The sequence below is a fragment of the Pelophylax lessonae genome (genome assembly GCF_965119305.1).
Source record: "Pelophylax lessonae genome assembly, chromosome: 10".
Lineage (NCBI taxonomy): Eukaryota > Metazoa > Chordata > Amphibia > Anura > Ranidae > Pelophylax > Pelophylax lessonae.
Window position 1 is genome coordinate 111,216,138 of NC_138777.1, and position 21,762 is coordinate 111,237,899.

The 21,762-nt window shown below is 47.5% G+C and overlaps 1 protein-coding gene across 1 annotated transcript in view; it reads left to right on the forward strand.

Moving 5' to 3' along the window:
* LOC309566118 (uncharacterized protein) overlaps positions 1 to 21,762 on the forward strand; it is a 110,914-nt gene that overhangs the window by 79,081 nt on the left and 10,071 nt on the right. The window contains exon 10 of the mRNA XM_082271173.1: positions 5,740 to 5,928. Within this exon, the coding sequence (XP_082127299.1) occupies positions 5,740 to 5,928 (189 nt within the window). The remainder of the gene's footprint in view (positions 1 to 5,739; positions 5,929 to 21,762) is intronic.

The window sequence follows — 21,762 nt, forward strand, 5'->3', positions numbered from 1 at the left end:
CCCCTCTCTCTCTCTCTCTCCTCTCTCTCTCTCTCTCTCTCCTCTCTCTCTCTCTCTCTCTCCTCTCTCTCTCTCTCTCTCCCCTCTCTCTCTCTCTCTCTCCCCTCTCTCTCTCTCTCTCTCCCCTCTCTCTCTCTCTCTCTCCCCTCTCTCTCTCTCTCTCTCCCTCTCTCTCTCTCTCTCTCCCCTCTCTCTCTCTCTCTCTCCTCTCTCTCTCCTCTCTCTCTCTCTCTCTCCTCTCTCTCTCTCTCTCCCCTCTCTCTCTCTCTCCCCTCTCTCTCTCTCCCCTCTGGCAGGATTTTTTTCTTAGAAAGATTTTTAGACAGCTTTTTTTTCTCCAGTGTTCCTGTGAGAACTTCAAGCAAGAAAGCTGAACTGGGCGACGGGCTGGATGTTGAGATCCAGTGGTCACCCCAGTTCAGCCTGCGAGCGCGTGCAGGCCATAGCTCCGCGCTGGGTCGGCCGCGACATAGTCCCACTGGACGGGGACTGACCCTGCGAGTTAAACGTCTCGCTGAAACGCCAAAGACCATGAGTCACGGCGCCCGTATTGGTCGACAGCCCTCCCACCTCGGTGGAGAGGGGTACTGTCAGGAGTTGGTGCCCGCCTGGTTCCGGTATGGTGAGTAGTATGTTCCCCCCCTTTCCCCTCACGGGTCTTGTGGTGAAAGCGGGCCCCTCTCTGTATGGTAAGGATGGGTTCCCCTCTATCCTATAACATGGCACAGATCCTCCTATTTGAGTGTGATTTGTGTACAAAAAGCCAGGAGTCTTGGTTTGGGAGCTGACAATCTAATTGCAAGTATGTTTAAATGATTGTAATCAGTGGCAGTACTAGAATCTTTCTGTGATAGATAAGGTATCCTACCTGTCAGAAGCCACAGGACATGTATACTGCTTTCCAGGTCATTCCTCCAGCAAAAGCATGCCTCCCGACGGCCACGCGGTCCGCCAGGGTCCGGTACCGCCGGCCACGCGGATCACCATGAAGAGAAGGGTTTTGTGATGCCGAGATACTGTGCAGTCACGCCGCTATTCTGTAACAGACCGCCGCCATTGCTGGTAGATCGCACAAGGCCGCCATTTTGGCGTAGCCTCGTGTCTCCAGCATGGGGGCGGCCATGTTTGAAGTGACCCAAACACCTCGTGGAGCTAGGGGAGGCGCCGGAAGGCGTACAGAGGGGCGGAGCCGCCTCCTTTCTTCCCGGGCAGCCAGCCAAGAGACTTCCTGTCTGTTCTAGACAGTGCTGAGACAAGTTGCAGTGGAAACTCTGAGCATCTAGTGGTGAGCCTGGGGGTCTATCTCTCTCTCGCTCGATAGGGGTCCCTAAGCAGGTAACACTGAGGCGCTTTGTGGCGCTGGGGGTCTGGAAAAAAAAAAAAGTTTTTATTTTTGATTGAATTTTCCGGATAGTAACTGGAATTATCATGGACCCTGTCACACAGGTACCCCCACCTGTTTCCCTCCAGGGGGCCACGGGACCCGCCGGTGCACAGAGTATGGATGCATTTACAGCAGTTTTGGAGTCTTTGGTGGCTCGGGTGGAGACGGCCTGTCAGGAACGGGGGTCAAGAAAGCGACCCCCGCCTACCCCTATATCATCTGACACTTCAGACTCAGATTCTGAGTTGGTCATTGCAGCTGCAGGTCCCTCTGCAAGGGCTGTTGTCTCAGGTAAAGTTCCCTCAGACAGTGAGGAGGACGTTCATACTTCCGCCATAATTTGGGAAGAAGCATTGGTGGACGCACTAGTTGTGGCGGTTCGGGAAACCTTAAGACTTGAGGTTTTACCGGCAGAGGCAACTGAAACAGAGATTCCCTTTGGTACTAACAAACCCACCAAAACGGTGAAGGTTTTTCCTGTACCCAAGTGTTTTGGTAATAAAATTAAAGAAGAATGGGAGCATTCTAAGCGTACCTTTACTATCTCCAAGCGTATTGCTAGACGCTATCCGTTTGAGGAATCCCTCATTAAGAAATGGACGGTACCACCTGTGGTGGACCCACCTATTTCCAGACTGAATAAAGCCACGGTTATTCCAGTGGAGGACACTTCGTCCTTTAAGGATCCGGTGGATCGGAAGGTAGAAGCGGAGTCCCGCACTATCTTTTCCCTGATAGGGTCAGCCTTTAGACCAGTAATTGTCATTGGTCTAGTTTCCCAGACACTAACGGAATGGGCGAGATTGGTGCGCCAGGACCTGAGGGGGAAAGATATCCCCCAGGAAACATCTGAATTGATGGAACAGATTATACAAGGACTACAGTTCGTCTGTGACGCAGCCTTGGATGCTACCCCCCTATTAGGGCATGCATCTATGTCAGCGGTAATCCTCAGACGTGTGCTGTGGTTAAAATGCTGGTCAGCGGACCTAGGGTCCAAAAAGACCTTGACGAATCTCCCCTTTCAGGGGAATCGCCTATTTGGGGCCACCCTAGATGAGATCATTAAGGATGCCACTGGGGGCAAGAGCACTTTCTTGCCACAGGCTGCTAAAGCTAAAGGACCTCGTAACAAGCGAGGACCTTTCTTTACCGCTCATAAAGGGTTCGTGCGCCCGGCTGGAACAAGCGGGAAAGGCAAGGCTCCTCCAGGAGGGTTCAAGAAGGGCTGGTCGGACAAACAAAAGACCGACTCAGCCAAACCCGAAGTAAAGGATTACACAGCCTGAAGGTGCGCCCCCACCCGGCTTGAGGGTGGGGGGACGTTTTCACCGGTATTCAGGGCATTAGATCGAGCATCGACCACTGCTACCGGTGCGATTCTTCCCTTCCAACATTTAAGTACTACAGGGAGCGGTAGTTACCGTTCCCTGAACAGATCTTTTTCTTTACCTTTTCCAAAGATTAGTCTCAGTTCCCCCACAAGAATCGGATCCGCTTGAACAGACAGACCAAGAAGCCTCTAGTCGGGTGACTTCGGTCCCTGAGGTTCAACCAGGAGTGATCACCGTTCCTGATAGGAATCAGGTGTCTGATAAATGTGTGGGAACGGAGAACGATCAGACTTTGTCGGATGGTCGGGGCCAGATAGCTCTAGGGCCGCCAGGTTCAGATTCAGTCAGCGCCAGTGGTCCTAGAAATTCTAGGCTGGCCTCGTCAAGCCGGTCTGGCCGACTTGGACATGCTAGTCGCGGACGTTCCTTGGGAACTTCGTCTCAGGGAGTGTCTGCGGTCTCAAGGACCAATCTTCCATCGTGCTTTACAGTCGCTTGTTTTAATGGCTTGGCCATTGAGACCCAGGTACTGAAGGACAGAGGGTTGTCAGCTTCAGTTATTCCTACGCTAATTAAGGCAAGGAAAGCGACTTCCAGCAAGGTCTATTATCGCACATGGAAGACGTATATCGCGTGGTGCGAATCTTTAGGGATTCCTCCACGTACCTATCCGGTGACTCGAATATTGGCCTTTCTGCAAAAAGGGGTTGAGCAGAAACTAGCCTTGAGCACCATCAAGGGTCAAGTTTCAGCATTAGCAATCTTCTTTCAGAAGCCTTTAGCTACTAAGTCCTTGGTGTGGAATTTCATCCAGGGGGTGCGGCACCTGGCTCCACCAGTCCGCGCGCCCTTACCGCCCTGGGATCTTAATTTGGTTTTGTCGGTTCTACAGAAACCTCCCTTTGAAAACATCAGGGAGATTCCCTTGCTTACTTTATCCCAGAAGGTAGCCTTCTTGGTGGCTATCACTTCTGCACGCAGGGTGTCAGAACTGGCTGCATTATCATGCCAGTCCCCATACTTAGTGATTCATAGGGATAAGGTAGTGCTTCATCCTAAGCCATCCTTTCTTCCAAAGGTGGTTTCAGATTTTCATCTGAATGAAGATATTGTACTACCTTCCTTGTGTCCTCAGCCCAATCATCATCGGGAACATGCGTTGCATTCCTTGGATGTGGTTCGGGCAATCAGGGTATACCTGAAGGCTACGGAATCGTTCCGTAAGACGGATTCACTTTTTGTGATCCTGGATGGCCCCAGAAAGGGGTTGCCTGCATCTGCCGCGACTATCTCCAAATGGATCAGACAGACGGTGGTACAGGCTTATTCTATTAAGGGTCGGAATCCTCCGTTCCCTGTTAGGGCGCACTCCACTCGAGCGCTCAGTACTTCCTGGGCCTTCCGCCATCAGGCGTCAGTGGTCCAGGTATGTAAGGCGGCCACCTGGTCGTCGGTACATACCTTTACAAAATTTTACAAGATTGATGTGATGGCATCGGCGGATGCCTAATTTGGCCGCAAGGTTTTGCAGGCCGCAATTTGAGGAGACCGGTGGTCTACCTCGAGGGTTTTTTTCTGTTGAAAAATTTCTGTTGAGTCTCATCATTGAGGATGAGCATTGTAAACTTCTAGTTGGCACCGGTTGGGCCTTCTAGATTGGATTTGATTTCCATTTTCCCACCCCTCATTTGTGGTACTGCTTTGGGACGTCCCGAGTGTGTTGAATCAACGAGGACTACGTCTGTCAATGAGCGACAGAGAAAAACTGATTTTTGTAAAATCTTACCGTAAAATCCTTTTCTCTTAGCTCATGAACAGACGTAGTACCCGCCCCTCTGTTTTGGAGTTGGGTTGGGTTAAATTCTCTAAACACTGCTTTGTGACATAACTGATTTGCTGTAGCAGAGAGAGAGAGGATATACCCTCGGGGACTGCCCCTAGGGTGTGGCCAGAGTATTTTCTTTCCTGTCTAGTCCTACTCCTGTGGAGGGCAGCATAACCCGAGTGTGTTGAATCAACGAGGACTACGTCTGTCAATGAGCTAAGAGAAAAGGATTTTACGGTAAGATTTTACAAAAATCCGTTTATTCTCTTTGGGAGTGTGTTTTTTTTTTTTTTTTTTCTAGGTGAGCTCCAGTTGTTCCTGGTTAAGCTCCATGTTCACTGGTTGGCTAAGTTTAGCCTTTTGGGGGTTACGTTCTTTTCTGCATTTTCCCACCCCTCATGCAAATGCTGCTTTGGGACTTCCCAATGGCCAAGAAGAAAATGGAGCTGTGTCTGTCAATGATCGATAGAGAGAACTTGGATTTTTGACTTACCGTAAAATCCTATTCTTTGAAGTTCATTGACAGACGCAGCTCCCGCCTCTCTATTTCTGAGTGGGATGGGGTTTTTTCTTCTAAACACTGCTTGCAACAAAACTGAATCCTAGAACAGACTGAGGGTGTATGCCTGCAGGGACTGCCCTATAGGTGTGGTAAAGCTTTTTCCTGCCTAGTGTCCTTCTCCTGTAGGGTGCAGCATAACCCTGGGGTCAAGAATAATATGGAGCGGTGTCTGTCAATGAACTTCAGAGAAAAGGATTTTACGGTGTCAAAAATCCAGTTTTTGTCATCTTGCACTTTTTTGCTATTTTGCACATTTTTGCTAACTGCTCTTATGGACTTGATCTTGTCACTTATGAATTTTTGGACCACACCTAATTTAAATTTTGTATTCTTTTTATTCAACTTTGTACAGTATTTATTGTATTACATGTTTTATTTATTGTGTTATGGTACACGAAGTAGCGCAACACTTACATTTTTGATTATAAAGTATTATACCCTTATCTCTTAGTACACCATTGAATTCCATTTTAATCTTTCAAGTGTGCCTTGGAGACTGTTTTTGGAAGTCAGCTATGTAACTGTGCTATGTATCGGTGTGTCTCAGACTGGAGGTTTTATGTGGCCGCTAGGTATGAATATGAAAGTAGGACTGTCTACATTGGTTTTTAATAACCTGTTGTTTTTTTTTTAGGTTTTAAGAAAGTCGAACTCAAAGATGATGCAGCTAATGCCATTTATAAAGCACTACCCAGTGTTTCATCAGATGCCCTGGCGAAGCCTCCACCCCTTCTTCCTACTCCTGTCCGGACCCCATTAATGTCTGTAGGGAAACCACCTCTTCTATCTGACCGATCCTCAACAGGACTTCTTCCTACACCAGGTGACATTTAATTTTTTTTTTTTTTTTTCATTTGTGTGAAAGGACCCTTATTAATTTCTGATTTTAATGTACTGGAACTCCATTCGATCAGACATTGCCTGGATCATTAGACAATTCGTCTTCAGGGGTGTCTGGTACCAATTAATCGGATAATGCTTCGGTCGTGGTCTGTCAATCACCAAGGGGGCACAAGTGTCCTGGCGGCTCCGGAAGTAGCCGGCATTCTAAGGTGGGCAGACTGAATGTGCATAGCAGAGAGAGCTGGAAAGAATCAAAGGAAGGTACAGCGGTTTGTGGCAGGGTTTTGGGATCCTCTGGCCGACGCCACAGACGCATTCTAGTGGCTCCAGACTGGCCTTGCCAGTCTTGGTACGCTCATCTGGTACAACTGGTCGCCGATGCTCCTTGGAGACTTCCTCTCGGGAAGGTCTGCTGTCCCAAGGGCCAATCTTCCATCCTACTTTAGTTGCTGGCTTTAATGGCTTGGCTGTTGAATGCCAGGTGCTGAAGGATGGTTTGTCTGAATCGGTGATTCCTACACTGTTAAAGCCTAGAAAATCTACCTTTTAGGAAGATCTACCATTGTACTTGAAAGACGTACATTGCGTGGTGCAAGTCTCTTGGGGTTCCCCCTTTTCCTCTAACGAGCGATTGAGCAGCCCCTGGCCTTGACTACCATCAAGGGCCAGGCTTCAGCCTTGACGTTTTTTTTTTTTGTTTTTTTTTTTTCAACATCCATTGGCCACACATTCCTTTGTGTGTACCTTTTTTTTTTTTTATCCAGGGAGTTTGCCACTTGTCTCCTCCGGTGCGGTCTCCAATGCCGCCATGGGACCTCAATTTGGTTTTCAGTTCTCCAGAAATTTCCCTTCGAAAATATTCAGGAGGTTCCCCTGCTTACGTTGTGCCAGAAGGTGGCCTTTTTGGTGGCTATTACTGCTGCGTGCGTGCAGGGTGTCTGAGCTGGTGGCGTTGTCTTGTCTTCTGTTCACCTTACCTGGTGGTTCAGAGATGAGGTGGTTCTTTGTCCCTGGCCGTCGTTCCATCCAAAGGTCATCTCTGATTTCTATTTGAATGAAGACATTGTGTTGCCTTTCCTATGTCCCAGGTCTAAACATTGTAAGGAAACTGCCTCGCAATTCCTGGTTGGGGTTCGGGCAGTCAGGGTGTACCTGGCAGCTATGGAGTCTTTTAGTTAGTTAGACTTGCTATTTGTGCTCAAGGATGGACCTCGGCAAGGGTTGGCCGCTTCTGCTGTTACCATTTTCCAGATGGATCAGACAGTGATTCAGGCCTATTTGTGGTCAGGTTCCTTCTTTCCCTGTTTAGGCGCACTCTACTCAGGCGTTTAGTGCCTCCCAGGCCTTCTGTCAACAGATGTCAGTGCTGCAGGTCAGGGTGGGGGAATCTGATATGTTTGGGGCCACTCTGTCCTTCAATGACTGAACACCTCTATAGATAACCCTGAGGGCATGGTGGTAATTTGGGGCCTATAATTTTGTTACGCAAAATGTGCAAATGTTTGGAAATTATTTTTAATTACATAGTGTTGAGAAGAAAAAGTAGTAATAATCGTTTATTGACGGACACTGCTCCTGATTCTTCTTATTCATTGGGTTATATTGCTCCCTACAGGAGTAGGACACTAGGCAGGGAAAAGCTTAACTACGCCTATGGGCAGTTCCAGGGCCTATACTCCCACTCTCAGCTATAGGCTCTCAGTTTTGTTATAAGCAGTGTCAGAAGAAATCCAACTTCACAGAGGGGTGGGTGCTGTGTCCGTCAATGAACATCAGAGAAATGCATTTTACAGTAAGTTAAAAATCCCATTTTCTCTTTCGTTCATTGACGGACACAGCTCATGATCTTCTTAAGCATTGGGATGTCCCAACGCGATGTCAAACATTAGGGGTGGGAACAGCAAGAAAAAATTCCCAAGGCTAAACTGTAGACAACCAGGTAAAATGTAGCTCAACCATAAACACCTGGAGCTCACCTGAAAAAAACAAACCCTGATTGGAGGACCAGGTCCTCTAAACAGCAGCCTGCAAAAACTTGTGGCCAGAAGAAGCAGTTGCAGAATAATAATGTTCTTCTGCAGGCTACCAAGGGCAAGGCACCCCGTCCTAGACATGGGCCATTCTCCTCGGCTCCTAAGCGGCCTCTTCATCTCTCAGGATCCCAAGATTAAGGATTTAATGTCAGGGCCTCCACCAGAGGTTCCAAGAGGACCTGGTCCGGCAAGCCAAGAGCGGGCTCTTCCAGACCTGCGGACAAGACTTCCTCTGCGTGAAGGGGCACCCTTACCCATATCTGGGGTGGGGGGACGTCTTCGCTGGTTTCCGGATCCATGGACCTCCCTGGTACAGGGCAAGTGGGTCCACAAAGTTATTCGGTCAGGCTACAAGATGGAGTTCGGTCTTGTCCTCCGGAAAGGTTTTTTTCCTTCCAACCTACACTTGTCCCCAGATCACTTAAGGGGTCTCTTTGGGGCAGTGCAAGGTGATTGTTCCGGTTCCAATTTTGGAATATTTTCAGGGTATTTTTTTTTTTTTTGCTCTAACCTCTTTACAGTCCCCAGGAAGGAAGGAAAGGTACGTCCAATTATGGACCTTAAGGCGTTAAGCTGCTTTGTGCGAGTACAGAAGTTCCACATCGAGGTCATGCACATGGTAGTGGCGTTCCTACATCAGGGGGATTTCTTCTCTCTTCCTTCGACATCAAGGATGCCTACCTGCATATTATAATATGTGCTGGTTGCCAGCGCTTCCTCCGTTTTGCCGTGGATGAGGAGTGTTATCAGTTTGTGGCACTGACCTTTTGGGCTCACCTCCGCACCTCGGGTCTTCACAGGAGTGTTGGCCTCGGTGCTGGCATTTTTTTTAAACAGCGGGGGATCGCGGTACTGGGTACCTGGACGATTATCTGCAAGTGGAGTCTTCGACTGCTCTTATGGACTACTGGAGATTGCTCTGCGAACTGAGGGAGTTCGGTGGGATCCTCAGGAGTCGATTTTGGTTCTGTCCACAAAAATGGCATATCTGGGTCTGTCTCTGGACTCGGCCTCAGCCTGAGTGGTTCTTCCTTGGGAAAATCTCCAGACATTGCAGGAGGCAATTCAGCTTCTGTTGTCCAGCAAGACGGTCATCTCTCCGGACTTGCGTGAACGTGCGTGCTGGGCCTGATGGTGTCTACCCTCGAGGCAGTCTGTTTGCACAGTTCCACACAAGATCTCTGCTAAAGAGATTCCTGGTGAAATGGGTCTAGGATCCATGGTTTCTAGAGGTGACTTTGCTCTCTGGCACTTCGGGGAAAATCTTTCTCCTCCTGTACTGGACGGTTGTCTCCACGGATGCCAGCCTGTCCTGGTAGGGAGGCGTCCTCAGCACAGACCTGCTCAGGGGGTCTGGACTCTGGCAGAGCCCAGACTGCCAATTGGTGTACTGGAACACTGAGTGATCAGACTTTATCTGGCTCATCGGACAATTGCCTTCAGGGGTGCCCGGTACGAATTCATTCAGACAATGCCACGCCCATGGTCTATCGCCAAGGGGGCACAAGAAGTGTCCTGGCGGCTCGGTAAGTAGCTGACATTCTAAGGTGAGATGACTGATTTGTTCCAGCCCTCTCAAACTTCTGCCATGACTCCTGTGCAGGATTCAGGCAGAAGGGATTCGGGTCTTTCTAGTGGCTCCAGACTGGTCTTGTCGGTCTTGGTATGCCGATCTGGTACAGCTGGTCGCTAAATTCTCTTTGGGGACTTCCTCTCAGGGAGGATCTGCTGTTCCAATCTTCTATCCTACTTTACAGTAGCTGGCTTTAACGGCTTGGCTGTTGAATGCCAGTTGTTGAAGGGTGGAGGTTTGTTTAAATCTGTCATTCCTACGCTGTTAAAAGCTTGGAAATCTGCCTCTAGGAAGATCTACCATCGTATGTGGACAACGTACAATGCGTGGTGAGAGTCTCTTGGGGTTCATCCTTGCTCATTCTCGGCGGATAGGATCTTAACCTTCCTTCAATGAGGTTGAACAAAAATTGGCCTCGAGTACCATCAAGGGCCAGGTATTGTGTTTTGGCAGTCTTTTTCCAATGACCTTTGGCCACACACTCCCTGGTGCATACCTTTTCTTCAGGGTGTCCGACATTGGGTTCCTTCAGTGCAGGCTCTATTGCTGCTCTGGAATCTTAATGTGGTGCTTCAGCTCTACTGAAGCTTCTCTGAAAATATTTGGGAGGTTTCCCTGCTTCCGTTGCCCCAGAAGGAGCCCTTCTTTAGTGGCTATAACCTCTGCAGGGTGTCTGAACTGACGGCGTTATGTTGTTCACCTTTATGGAGATTCACAAGGATAAGGGGGTGCTTTGCCTCTGTCCGTCATTCCTTCCTAAGGTGGTCTCTGACTGTCATTTGATTGAAAACCTTGTGTTGCCTTCCCTGTGTTTCAGGTCTAAACGTCTGAAGGAAATTGCCTTGCATGCCTTTGATGTGGTCCAGGCAATTGGGGTGTACCTGGCAGCTACGGAGTCTTTTAGGAAGTCAGACTCTCTATTTGCGCTCATGGACGGACCTCACAAAGGGTTATCTGCTTCTTCTGCGACCATTTCCAGATGGATCAGACAGACGGTGGTTCAGGCCTCTTGCATCAGGGGTCAGGTTCCTCCTTTCCCTAATATAGGCACACTCTACTAGGGTGTCTCCCGGGCTTTCCGTCTTCAAGCGTCAGTAACACAGGTTTTTCAAGGCGGCCACCTAGTCGTTGGTGCATGCTTTTACAAAGTTTTTTAGTAACGTGGTTGTGTTGGCCTCTTCTGCGGATGCTTCTTTTTGCTGCAAGGTTTTGCTGGCTGCTGTTTAGAGGACCTGGTCCTCTTCTTCTTTTTTTTTTTTTTTTTTGTGTATATTGTTTTTCAAGTGAGCTCCAGTTGTTTACGGTGGAGCTTTATGTTGGCTAAGGTTAGCCCTGGGGAATTTTTTTTTCTGACGTTTTTCCCACCGCTCATGCTAACACTGCTTTGGGATGTCACAATGGTTAAGAAGAATCAGGAGCTGTCCGTCAGTGAGCGAAAGAGAAAATGGGGTTTTTGTCTTAACGTAAAATCCATTTCTTTGATGTTTATTGACAGACACAGCACCCACCCCTCTGTGGAGTTGGCCTCCTTCTGACACTGCTTGTAACAAAACTGAGTGCTTACAGCTTTGTGTGTGTATATCCCCTGGGACTGCCCATAGGCGTAGTCAAGCTTTTTCCTGCCTAGTGTCCTACTCCTGTAGGGGGGCAGTATAATCCAATGGTTAAGAAGAATTAGGAGCTGTGTCCCTCAAACATCAGAAAAATCGATTTTACGGTACACGGTAAGTCTTTCATTCGACGAACACAGCGCTCCATAAATCATAACTAGTGGGTTATATTGCCTCTTCCAGGAGAAGGACCTGGCAGAACAAAAAACACCTGACTACGCCCATGGGCCCTCCCTAGCTGGTATATAACCCCCCTCTCTTCTCTATGTAATCAGGTTTAATCTGTCTAGTCAGGACCTAGGCTCCCGGCTGGGATCTCTGGTTCTAGCAATTTTCTCCTTCCTTACATCTTTTTTAGTTTTTTTTTTCTCTTGGGAAATCTACAATCAACTGCCGGGCTGGGCGACGGGCTGGATAATCTAGATCCAGTGGTCCACCCAGCCAGCGAGCACGTGCAGACCGCAGCTACGTGCTAGTTCGGCCGCAATATAGCCTCATGGACAGAGGCTGGCCCGCGAGGTAAACTTCTCGCAGGGTCGCATATGACTGGGCTTGGGTCTGAGTCGCAGCAGTCCCATGGCCGATGGCTCCCCTATTTCAGTGGCGAGGTGTTCTGTCTTGAGCGTTACCCTCACCATGGAAGGGTGAGTACAGTCCCCCCTCTCCCATTTTAGTGGTTTGCTTTGGGGTGGACGCAGGTAACCTCCAGCGATGCTTGGCCCTGCCTGCAGGTTCCCTCCTCCCATTTTTAAATCCCTCATTTAGCTGGGCTTCCCCCACTCCAATTCCCCCCTGTCTGGACTTGGGTCTGGTGGGGGTCCCAGGGCAGAGAATGCAGCAGAGACCCCTGGGGTCTCCCCCCGCTATCTCTACTCTGTAAGGGCTCTGGGATAGTGTTTCCTGCCCTGGCAGTCTGGAGGGGTTCCATTGTAGGAGACTCCTTGGTTGCATGCCCTGCTGTTTCCAGTGTGGGTATAGTGCAGGGGGGTCCCAGTGCAGAGACCGGTACAAAGTGCACAGCAAAGTCTCCCCTAGAAAATGTGTCTTACCTATAGAGGGTGCGGGAAAGATCCTGGAAGCATGCTTCAGTGTTTGTAGCTGACGGTGGCCATTTTCCCTTAGTCTGGCTGATCTCCGGTTGGCAGCCATATATGTGTATTTATTTAGATGATGACACGGGGCCATTTTCCCTTAGTCTGGGAGATGCTGGAGACAACTGAAGCGTCGAGAGGATGCCGAAGCTCCTCCTTCCTCTCTAGTTTCCTCTTCCTCCCTAGTTTCCTCTTCCTCCCTAGTTTCCTCTTCCTCCCTAGTTTCCTCTTCCTGTGCCCGGGACATATGAACAGGAATAGCGTCCATAATGATGCTAGGTACGAATTCTTGGTGCTCCTCCGGTCGGTAGGATGTCTTTTGGGGGTCCCGGATATATAGGTTCCCTGAGCCTTTAGGGCATCCTTTAGTGGTGCTAAAAGATTGTTTTGTACTGCAAGGTCTTCCTTTCATTGTGGAGCCTCAGGGTCACAGCTCCCCCACTGACCCCCCTCATGAAGGTGGCAGGTCCCTCAGAACCCCAGCTTCCCATGGTTGCACTGATGTCGGTCCTGCAATCATTAGTGTCCCGGGGGGTAAGTGGCGTGTGGGCAAAGGCCCAGGAGGAAGCTTCCCCCGACTTCCCCTGCTCAGGCTATCATCTGATTCTGAACCGTAGGCTGGCATGGATGAAGCTCATCCGGGGAGATTTAATATCACAACCCCTGATCAATTCGATAGTAAGGATGATTCCTCCATGGTCGCAGCAGTGAATGAAAAAGCGCTGGTAGATGCGGCTGATGTTCCCACGGAAGTAGCGGTGTCGTTTGGTACGCACAAGTCGCATCCTACTCCCAAAGGTGTTTCCTTATGTGCCTTATTTTGAGAGGTTTTCCTGTAAGCAATGAGAACAAACAAAATTGCCCTTTTGTGGTCCCCTAACTTTTTTTCGCTGTACGCTACTTTTTTGCGGAGTCCCTTATTAAAAAAAAAGTGGGCTACTCCACCAGTGGTGGACCCTCCTGTTTCCAGGTTGAATAAAGCAACCATGATCCCAGTAGAGGAATCCCTGTCTTTGAAGGACCCGGCTGACAAAGCAGAGGCTGTGGCACGAAGCATGCTTATTATGGCTGGTTTCGGCATTGCGACTAGTCTTTGCCTCATCCCTGGTGTCTCAGACCTTAATTGAGGGGGGTCGAGCAGGTCCCTGCTGCATATGTTGATTTAGCAGACCAGTTGGTCCATGGGCTGCAGTTTATTTGTGATGCAGCTTTGGATACAATTCCTGTGCTATCCAAACTGTGTTTCAGCGGTGATGATTAGGTGCGTGCTGAGGCTTAAGAATCGGTCCATAGACCAAGCCTCCAAGAAAGCTCTCTCAAGGCGATCGCCTGTTTGGAGGTGCCCTGGATGACATCATTAAGTGTTTTACGGGGGGGGGGGAGAGAGCGTACCCCCCCTTTCACAGTCAAGGAATGGGAAGACGGGGGCCGCCCTCCTCAGCCCATAGAAAATTATTTTGTGCTTCTGGGATGGAGAATAAGGGCAATAGATCTTTTAAATCTTCCCGGAAGGTTCCGAGCAACCTTGGTCTGGTAAGCCAAGAGCTAGCTTCCCCGGACCAGCAGACAAGACTCCTTCAGCATGAAGGTCTGCCCTCACCCATTGGAGTGGGGGACATCTTGGCTTGTTTCCGGCCCCGTGGACGTCTTTGGTGAGCGTCAAGGAGATCCGCAAAATGTTTATTTTGGTGTTACCCAGAAAGGGGGACAAAGCATGTCCTTTTTTCAGGTTTTTTTTTTTTAGGTCCCCGAGTCTCCTTGTGTGGATTTAATTCCTGCAAAGGTTCAGGTGATGTCTGCTCACTACCTAAGGTCCCCCCCCCCTATCCCTGTTCAGGGAATTGATTTACCTAGGTCTGATTCTATTTCTGACCAGGGTTGTCCTTCCTCTGCTCAAAATTAAGGGACCACAGGACATGATTCACTGGCTGCTGTTAAACAGAGTTCTTTCTCCCATTTTGCATACCAGGTTCTGAGTCTGGTGGTACCCACATTCAAGACAGTTCTGTTTGCACATGTAGCTCCATTAGCAGGTTCGGCTCCACAGAAGGACACCAAAATTTGTGACGAGGTCACAGGGACCTCTGATAGACCCCGCAGGCATCCAAGGCTAAGGCTACTAACGCAGTTCCAGCAAGGAATCAAGAGTGAGGATCTTCCAATCATCCTGGTGGCTGTAAAGTTCCTTGGGGGCTTCCTCTCAGAGAAGACCAATTGTCCCAACAGATTATCTACCTTCCTGCTTTAGTCGCTGGTTTTAATGGTTTCGCTTTTGAAAGCCAGGTACTGAGGGATAGGGGTCTGTCTGGATCAGTGATCCCTACTATGGTGAGGAAGTCCTCTTACTGCAAGATATACCATTGTACGTGGAAAGCGTACATTTCTTGGTGCTCATCCTCGATCCTTTTCTGTGGCTCTGATCTTTACCTTTCTTCAACAGGGTTTTAATCAATAGTTGGCCTTGAGTACCTTCAAGGGCCAGGTGTCTGCCTTGGCAATCTTCTTTCAGTGACCCCTAGCCACGCACTCTTTAGTTCGTACCTTCATTCGGGGGTTTCGACATGTAACTCCACCTGTAAGGTCTCTCTTGCCACCATGGGATTTAAATTCTAGTGTTTTCAGTTCTCCAGTAACCTCCATTTGAGAATTTCCGGAGATTCCCTTGCATCAGTTATCCCAGGTGGTGAGATTCTTGGTGGCTATTACCTCAGCAGGCAGGGTATCGGAATTGGCTGCATTATCTTGTCGCAGTCCCCATTTAGTGGTCCATAGGGATAAAGTGGTTTTTCGTCCCTGTCAAGGAGTCCAGGCTTCTGATCAACATCCTGGAAATTTGGGCGATCAGACTTTGTCCCAATGGACGGATCATCTGCAGGGGCGCCCTGTGCGGATACAATCAGTCAATATAAAGGCTGTGGCATATGTCAATCATAAAGGGGGCACAAAGTGTGCCTTGGCGGCCCAGGAACTGGCCGGCATCCTGAGGTGGGCAGAACAATATGTTCTGGCCCTCTCTGCTGTGCACATTCTGGGGGTAGAGAATTGGCAAGCGAACTATCTGTCAGCAGACGTTGGATCTGGGAGAATGGTCTCTTCGCCCAGAGGTATTTCATCAACTGTGTCTTCAGTGGGGGATCCCTGATGTGGACCTGCTGGCCTCCCGTCTCAACGGGAAGGTGCAGAGGTTCATATCAAGGTCTCGGGATCCTCTGGCCAACACCTGGCGGCCCCTTGGGGTCAGTATCGTCTGATTTACGCCTTTCCTCCAATTCAACTTCTGTCGAGACTGCTACGCAGAATCGAGGTAGAAGGGATTCCAGTCAATCTGGTGGCACCAGACTGGCCTTGGTGGTCTTGGTACACAGGCCTGGTAAGGCTGGTAGAAGACGACCCTTGGAGACTTCATCTCAGGGAAGATCTTCTGTCTCAGGGACCAATCTTCCATCCTGCTTTACGGTCGCTGGCTTTAATGGCCTGGCTATTGAAAACCAGGTGCTGAAGGACAGAGGGCTGTTGGGAGTTCGGGGATTCCTACGTTGTTAAAAGCTAGGAAATCCACATCCAGGAAGGTTTATCCTAGAGTTTTAAGGCGTACATTACTTGGTGTGAGTCTTGGGGGGGGGGGGTTCTCCCCGCTCCTTTTCTGTGTCTCGCCTGTTGGAGTTTCTACAATTAGGTGTAGATCAACGTTTGGCTCTGGGCACAAGGGCCAGATTTCCACCTTGGCTATATTTTTCCAAAGGCCGTTGGTGGGGAAGTCCTTGGTTCACACTTTTGTGCAGGGAGTTTGCCATCTGGCTCCTCCAGTGTGATCCCTGGTACCTCAGTGGGATCTCAATTTGGTACGGTCGATGCTTCAAAAGCCTCCTTCGGAAAATATTCAAGCAGTTCCTCTGCTCACTCAAATAACTAACAAGAAAGGTGACTTTCTTGTTATTACTTCTGCACGTCAGGTGTGACCTCTGGATCAGGCAGAAGGTGGTGCAGGCCTTTTCTATTAAGGGTCAGGTTCCTCCTTTCCCTGTTAATGCGCATTCCATGAGGACGATCAGTGCCTCCTAGGCCTTCCGTCATCAGGCGTCAGTGGTTGAGGTGTGCAAGGTGGCTACGTGGTCGTCTGTACCTCACATACACAAAGTTTATAAGGTGGATGTACTTGCATCTTCGGATGCGGCGTTTGGCCGCATAGTTTGGCATGCTGTGGTTGCAGAGGCTTCTGCTTCTTGAGGGTGTAATTTTTTTCCTGGTGGTGAGCTCCTGTTACTAGCTTAGCTCTTGTTTTTACCTGGTTGGTTATGTTTAGCCTTGTTGGGAATTCTGCATTTTTTGATGTGTGTTTTCCTAAACCCTCATATTAACACTGTTTTGGGACATCCCAATGGTGTGAAGACATGGAGCGGTGTTCGTTGGTGAATAAAAGAGAACTGGATTTTTGTCTTGCTGTAAAATCCTCTTCTCTGAGGTTCACTGACAGACACAGCACCCACACCCCTCTGTTGGGTTATGTTAATTGTTCTTGCACTGCTTGTTACGAACTGGAGTTCTATAGCAGGAAGTGATGGTATACCCTCTGGGACTGCCCCAGGGGCTTAACCAAAAAGGTTTCTGCCTAGTCCTACTTCTGAAGAGAGAGCATCATAAAGCCCAATGGTCTGACGACATGGAGCTGTGTCAGTGAACCTCAGATTAAAGGATTTTACGGTAAGACCTAAACTCCGTTTTTACAGATGGGGCTCCAGGGACCCGGTTAAGGCTCCTGTGTCTTGGTTAAGGGCTCATATGGTTAGGCTTGGGTTATTTTCCCCACCCCTCATTTTCCTTTTTGGCACAGCTTTTGGAAATCCCACTAGTTATGGTTTATGGAGTGCTGTGTCCGTCAATGAACGGAAAAAAATGGGATTTTTGTACTTACCGTAAAATCCATTTCTCTAGTAAGACGGACACAGCACCCACCCCTCTATGGAGTTCTGATACTTATAATAATGCTTGCTACTAAACTGATAACCTCTCTCTCTCTGCTCTAGGTAATGTACCAGCTGGGGATGGCCCATGGGCGTAGCCAGGTGTTTTTTGTTCTGCCTAGTCCTACTCCTGGAGGATGCAATATAAACCACTAGTTATGATTTTTAGAGTGCTGTGTCTGTTGATGAGAGAAATGTTTTTTTAGCTAAGTGTAAAAATTCTATTTTTTCGTTTGGCCGTGAATTGGGAGGGAGTCTCGATCTAGGTTTTTCCACTTTCCTGATTAAATAGTCTAAATATTGCCTGTGTACCCCTGTTCTAAAAATCTATATTTAAGATACTCATACATTGGCTCTTTGGAACTGAGCGTAGCCTTGAATGGTGGGGGCAACTGTCGAGAGCAAATGTAAGAGCGATGGCTCAGCATGGCATCCATGCCCCAGAATACTTCAGATAGGGCGAAATGTGTAGGATGGGGCCTGCTGTGATGTCATTGTGTCCAATCAGGAGTTCCCAGAAGCCGTTTTGACTGTTACCTGTTGGAGTCCTTTATTGAGTCAAACACTTGTATGCTCTGATGCGATGTGGGTTGATACTTTTTAATATTAAAGGAGTTGTAAAGGCAGAAGTTTTTTTGTTATCTTAATGCATTCTATGCATTAAGATGAAAAGCCTTCTGTGTGTGGCAGCCTCCCCAGCACGCCCTAATACTTACCTGAGCCCCATCTCTGTCCAGTGATGTCCACAAGTCCTTTGCCATCCGGGACTCTCCCTCCTAACTTGGCTGAGACACAGCCGCGGCGCCATTGTCTCCCGTGGCTGTCAATAAAAGTCAGTTAGCCCATCAGGAGAGAGGGGGTGGGGCTGAATGGCAGCTTCGTGTCTAAATGGACATATGGAGCTGCAGCTCGGGTGCCCCCATACCAAGCTGCTTGCTTAAAGCATGAATATTATGCTACCAAATTAGTCTCTAAAACTTGCACCGATCACCGGCAATACTTACCGTACCTTGAAGACTAGATACCTCTGGCACAATCTGCTAACTGACAGATGGGGTGCCATTGGGAAGGATCTGAAATTCACTGATGCTGCCAGAAGGGGAATCCTCAGTGTACTAGGGTGCAATTTGTTACATATCCTACATTGCCTATGGCAAGCCTTCTGGCATATCTGTATTTGAGCTGCAATAAAAGCATCTTTTCAGCTAGTGACCTCCTATAGCCTATCAAGTTTTCTTGGGTCAGGCTTACCTTTTTAATGTCCTGATGCTGCAATGCACCTGATTTACCACAGGGATCCTGCATTGTACATTTGCATCCGTCATAGACACAGATAAGCGCACACACACTGATGGTGTATACAACCAAATAGACTAGCAGAGAACAATAAAAAAAATATTTTGTTTCTTCCAAAACCTATCCCTGGCATTCACAGCAATCCTTTGCAAGCTTTTTATAGTGACTAGCATAGACCCAGGTAGATTTACCTTCAAGATTGATGTGTCTATCCAGGGAAGCACTTGATGGGGTCCTTCAACGGCCTATGCCGTTATAGGTACATTAGTAACAAAATAGAATGAATGAAGGAGGGAGCAATCTTTTAGGTTCTTCTAGTAAACAATAGGAGATTCCCCCCCCCCCCCTCACGTGACGTTTAATTACACTATTCTTTTCTATTTTGCTCGGCAATCTGTTCATTGTTTTCTCAAATTAACTTTTTCCATACTAGAGTTTCGCATGCCCTCTTGAGTACGGAGTGTCCGCTCAAAAGATAAAACTTCTATCAACAAAGTTCTTTTCTAACTTCTCTTTACTAGCACAGTTACCCATTTTTCTCATTCTACTGCCCGGCTTTACTGAACCGTGTGATTAGTAAGGTTGCCAGCTGTCACCCCTGAGCGAGAGGTATACTTGCTCACCGTGGAAGAGCTACCTTTTTAACAAACTCTTACCAGATTATCAAAACTAAGCAGCGATTAGCCATGTGATAAAACCCTAGTGTAACATATAATAAACAAAAAAGTCGCGCTAATCAGTATATGAACCATCAAATGTGACATTAAAAAAAGCAGTGTAAATCCATGTCAGTGATATTACACAATAATGAACCACATTGTTAATGTAACATCCCATATAAAATGTGATTTAGTTCTGGAAAAATGTGCAGGAGGTGAATCAACATCATTCTGTCACTAAGGATCCAAAGTGGAGAAGTACTTCAAAGAAGTTCCACCACCAAAGATAAAAAAAAAATTCCTGCCAATTTATTAATGGGGACGCTTACCAGATATAGTGGACCATTTATTTAAAAAATGGTGGTAAAACACACTTGCAAAAAAACCTGCAGGGTAAGGTGAGGTTATAAGGTATTCTATTGGTCAATAGAACACGCTGGTAATGGGGGGATTCCTCCAATGGTATCAAACTCCCGGTATTAAACTCCCGGTAGGATGTCCTGGTCAGCCGTGACCATCTGGGGTTGATTTAAAGAAAAAGAGCACCAATAGTGTGATATTGCATAAACTTTTTTATAAAAAAAAAGCCAAAAACTACGGTACTTACAATTCGTTAAAAACATGAGCCTTGATAAAGTTTGTTGGCAAACCAATACGAATACACCTTCTCTTCCGGGATCATGTAGGACGTGGTGGCGTTAGGGCGTAGCTCCGCCCGACATGTTTCATCCTACTTGGCGTCTGCAATAGGGGTCACACTAGGAGTATCCCTTGGGGCACATTCCAATAACAAGCAATGACAATCACCCCAGGGCGCTCTTGGCACGTATCCCATTAGGTTTAAATTGGAGAATCAAGGCCAAAATGTATATATCAACAGTTTTTTATATTTTGGGCCTTTTTCAGGTGCATAGTTTTTGAACTATAATTTCATTTAAAAAGTAGAAATAACTGACATTTCTGAAAAACAGTAGAATTTTAATTTGTGTGCGTTTGTTTGGATGACTTCTCTATGAGACCAACACACTAATCCACACTAATCTTGTTGGTGCAGGGAGTTGGAATGTTCCAGTGGCCACATGGCTCTCTAGGTCAGCTTAATGTTCCACCATTGTCTGTTCAAATTTAGACAGCATGGCCACAGAAATTATTCAGTTATTCATTAGCTTTCTTTTTTCAGTTGTCATATAATTGTATTGACTGTCAACATGACAATTTGTAAAATGAGAAATCGAAAGCCAATCGCGCTCACTTCCGTAAAACTAAGAGGGGTATATGCTAATGCCAGGAGCCTAGCTAATAAAATGGATGAGTTGGAAATATTAGTACATGAGGAGGACATAGACCTTGTGGGAATAACAGAGACTTGGTTCGACCCCCTCACATGACTGGCTGGCCAATATCCAAGGGTATTTGGTGTACCGGAAGGACAGGGTAGGAAAAAGAGGGGGAGGGGTATGTCTCTATGTCAAGAACAATATAAAGGTGATAGAAAGGAGTGACATTACGGATGGGATGAGCATGGATTTAGAATCTGTGTGGGTTGAACTCCATAGGAAAGGAGAAAAGGGGAAAGTAATTGTGGGGGTTTGCTATAGGCCACCTAACCAAGGGGAGGAGGTAGAGCTGGAATTTTAGCACTAATGGGTAAAGTGGCAAAATTGGGATCAGTCATCATATTGGGGGACTTCAATTATCCCGACATTGGCTGGGATGAGGGGATTGCACACTCACAGAAGGCCCGTCTATTCACGGAAACCTTACTGGATAATTACATGTCACAGTTGGTGGATTCCCCTACCAGAGAATTGATCACTAATGAACCAGACATAATCTCGCAGGTAGGAGTCCAGGACAACCTGGGCTCTAGCGATCACAGGATGATCACATTTAGTATAAATAAAAATATAACAAGGCAAGCGGGGAACATGAGAACCCTGAATTTCAGAAGGGCAAACTTTCCAAAATTATACTTCTTGATGGAAAGGGTAAACTGGGACCAAACCCTGGGATCACTGACCACAGAGGATAAATGGGAATGCTTTAGGTACATATTAAGCAAATGCATCTTGCAGTGCATTCCTATGGGAAATAAATTTAGAAGAGACAAAGCCAAACCTGGCTGGCTAAACCGTAGCGTCAAAAAACTTATTAGGGGAAAAAAAATTGGCCTTCAAGAAATATAAATCAGAGGGCACAGTATCAGCTTTCGAACAATACAAGGAGGCAAATAAGAAAAGTAAACACGAAATCAAGATGGCTAAAATCAACTTTGAGAGACAAATAGCGGAGGATAGTAAAAAAATCCCAAAGAAATTCTTGAAATATATCAACAGAAAAAAAACTAGGGCAGAGCATATTGCACACATAATTAACAATGATGGGAGGATGGTTACAGAGGACACTGAAAAAGCAACCGTGCTGAATGCTTTTTTCTCGTCAGTCTTTACACAGGAAAAGGAGGGGTGCACTGACCATGACTGTATGGTTAGTAGTAATACACAGGACTTGCCACTATGGCTAACAGAGGGTGAAATCAGGGAAAGGCTGAATAAACTTAACACAAACAAATCACTAGGCCCAGATGGCAT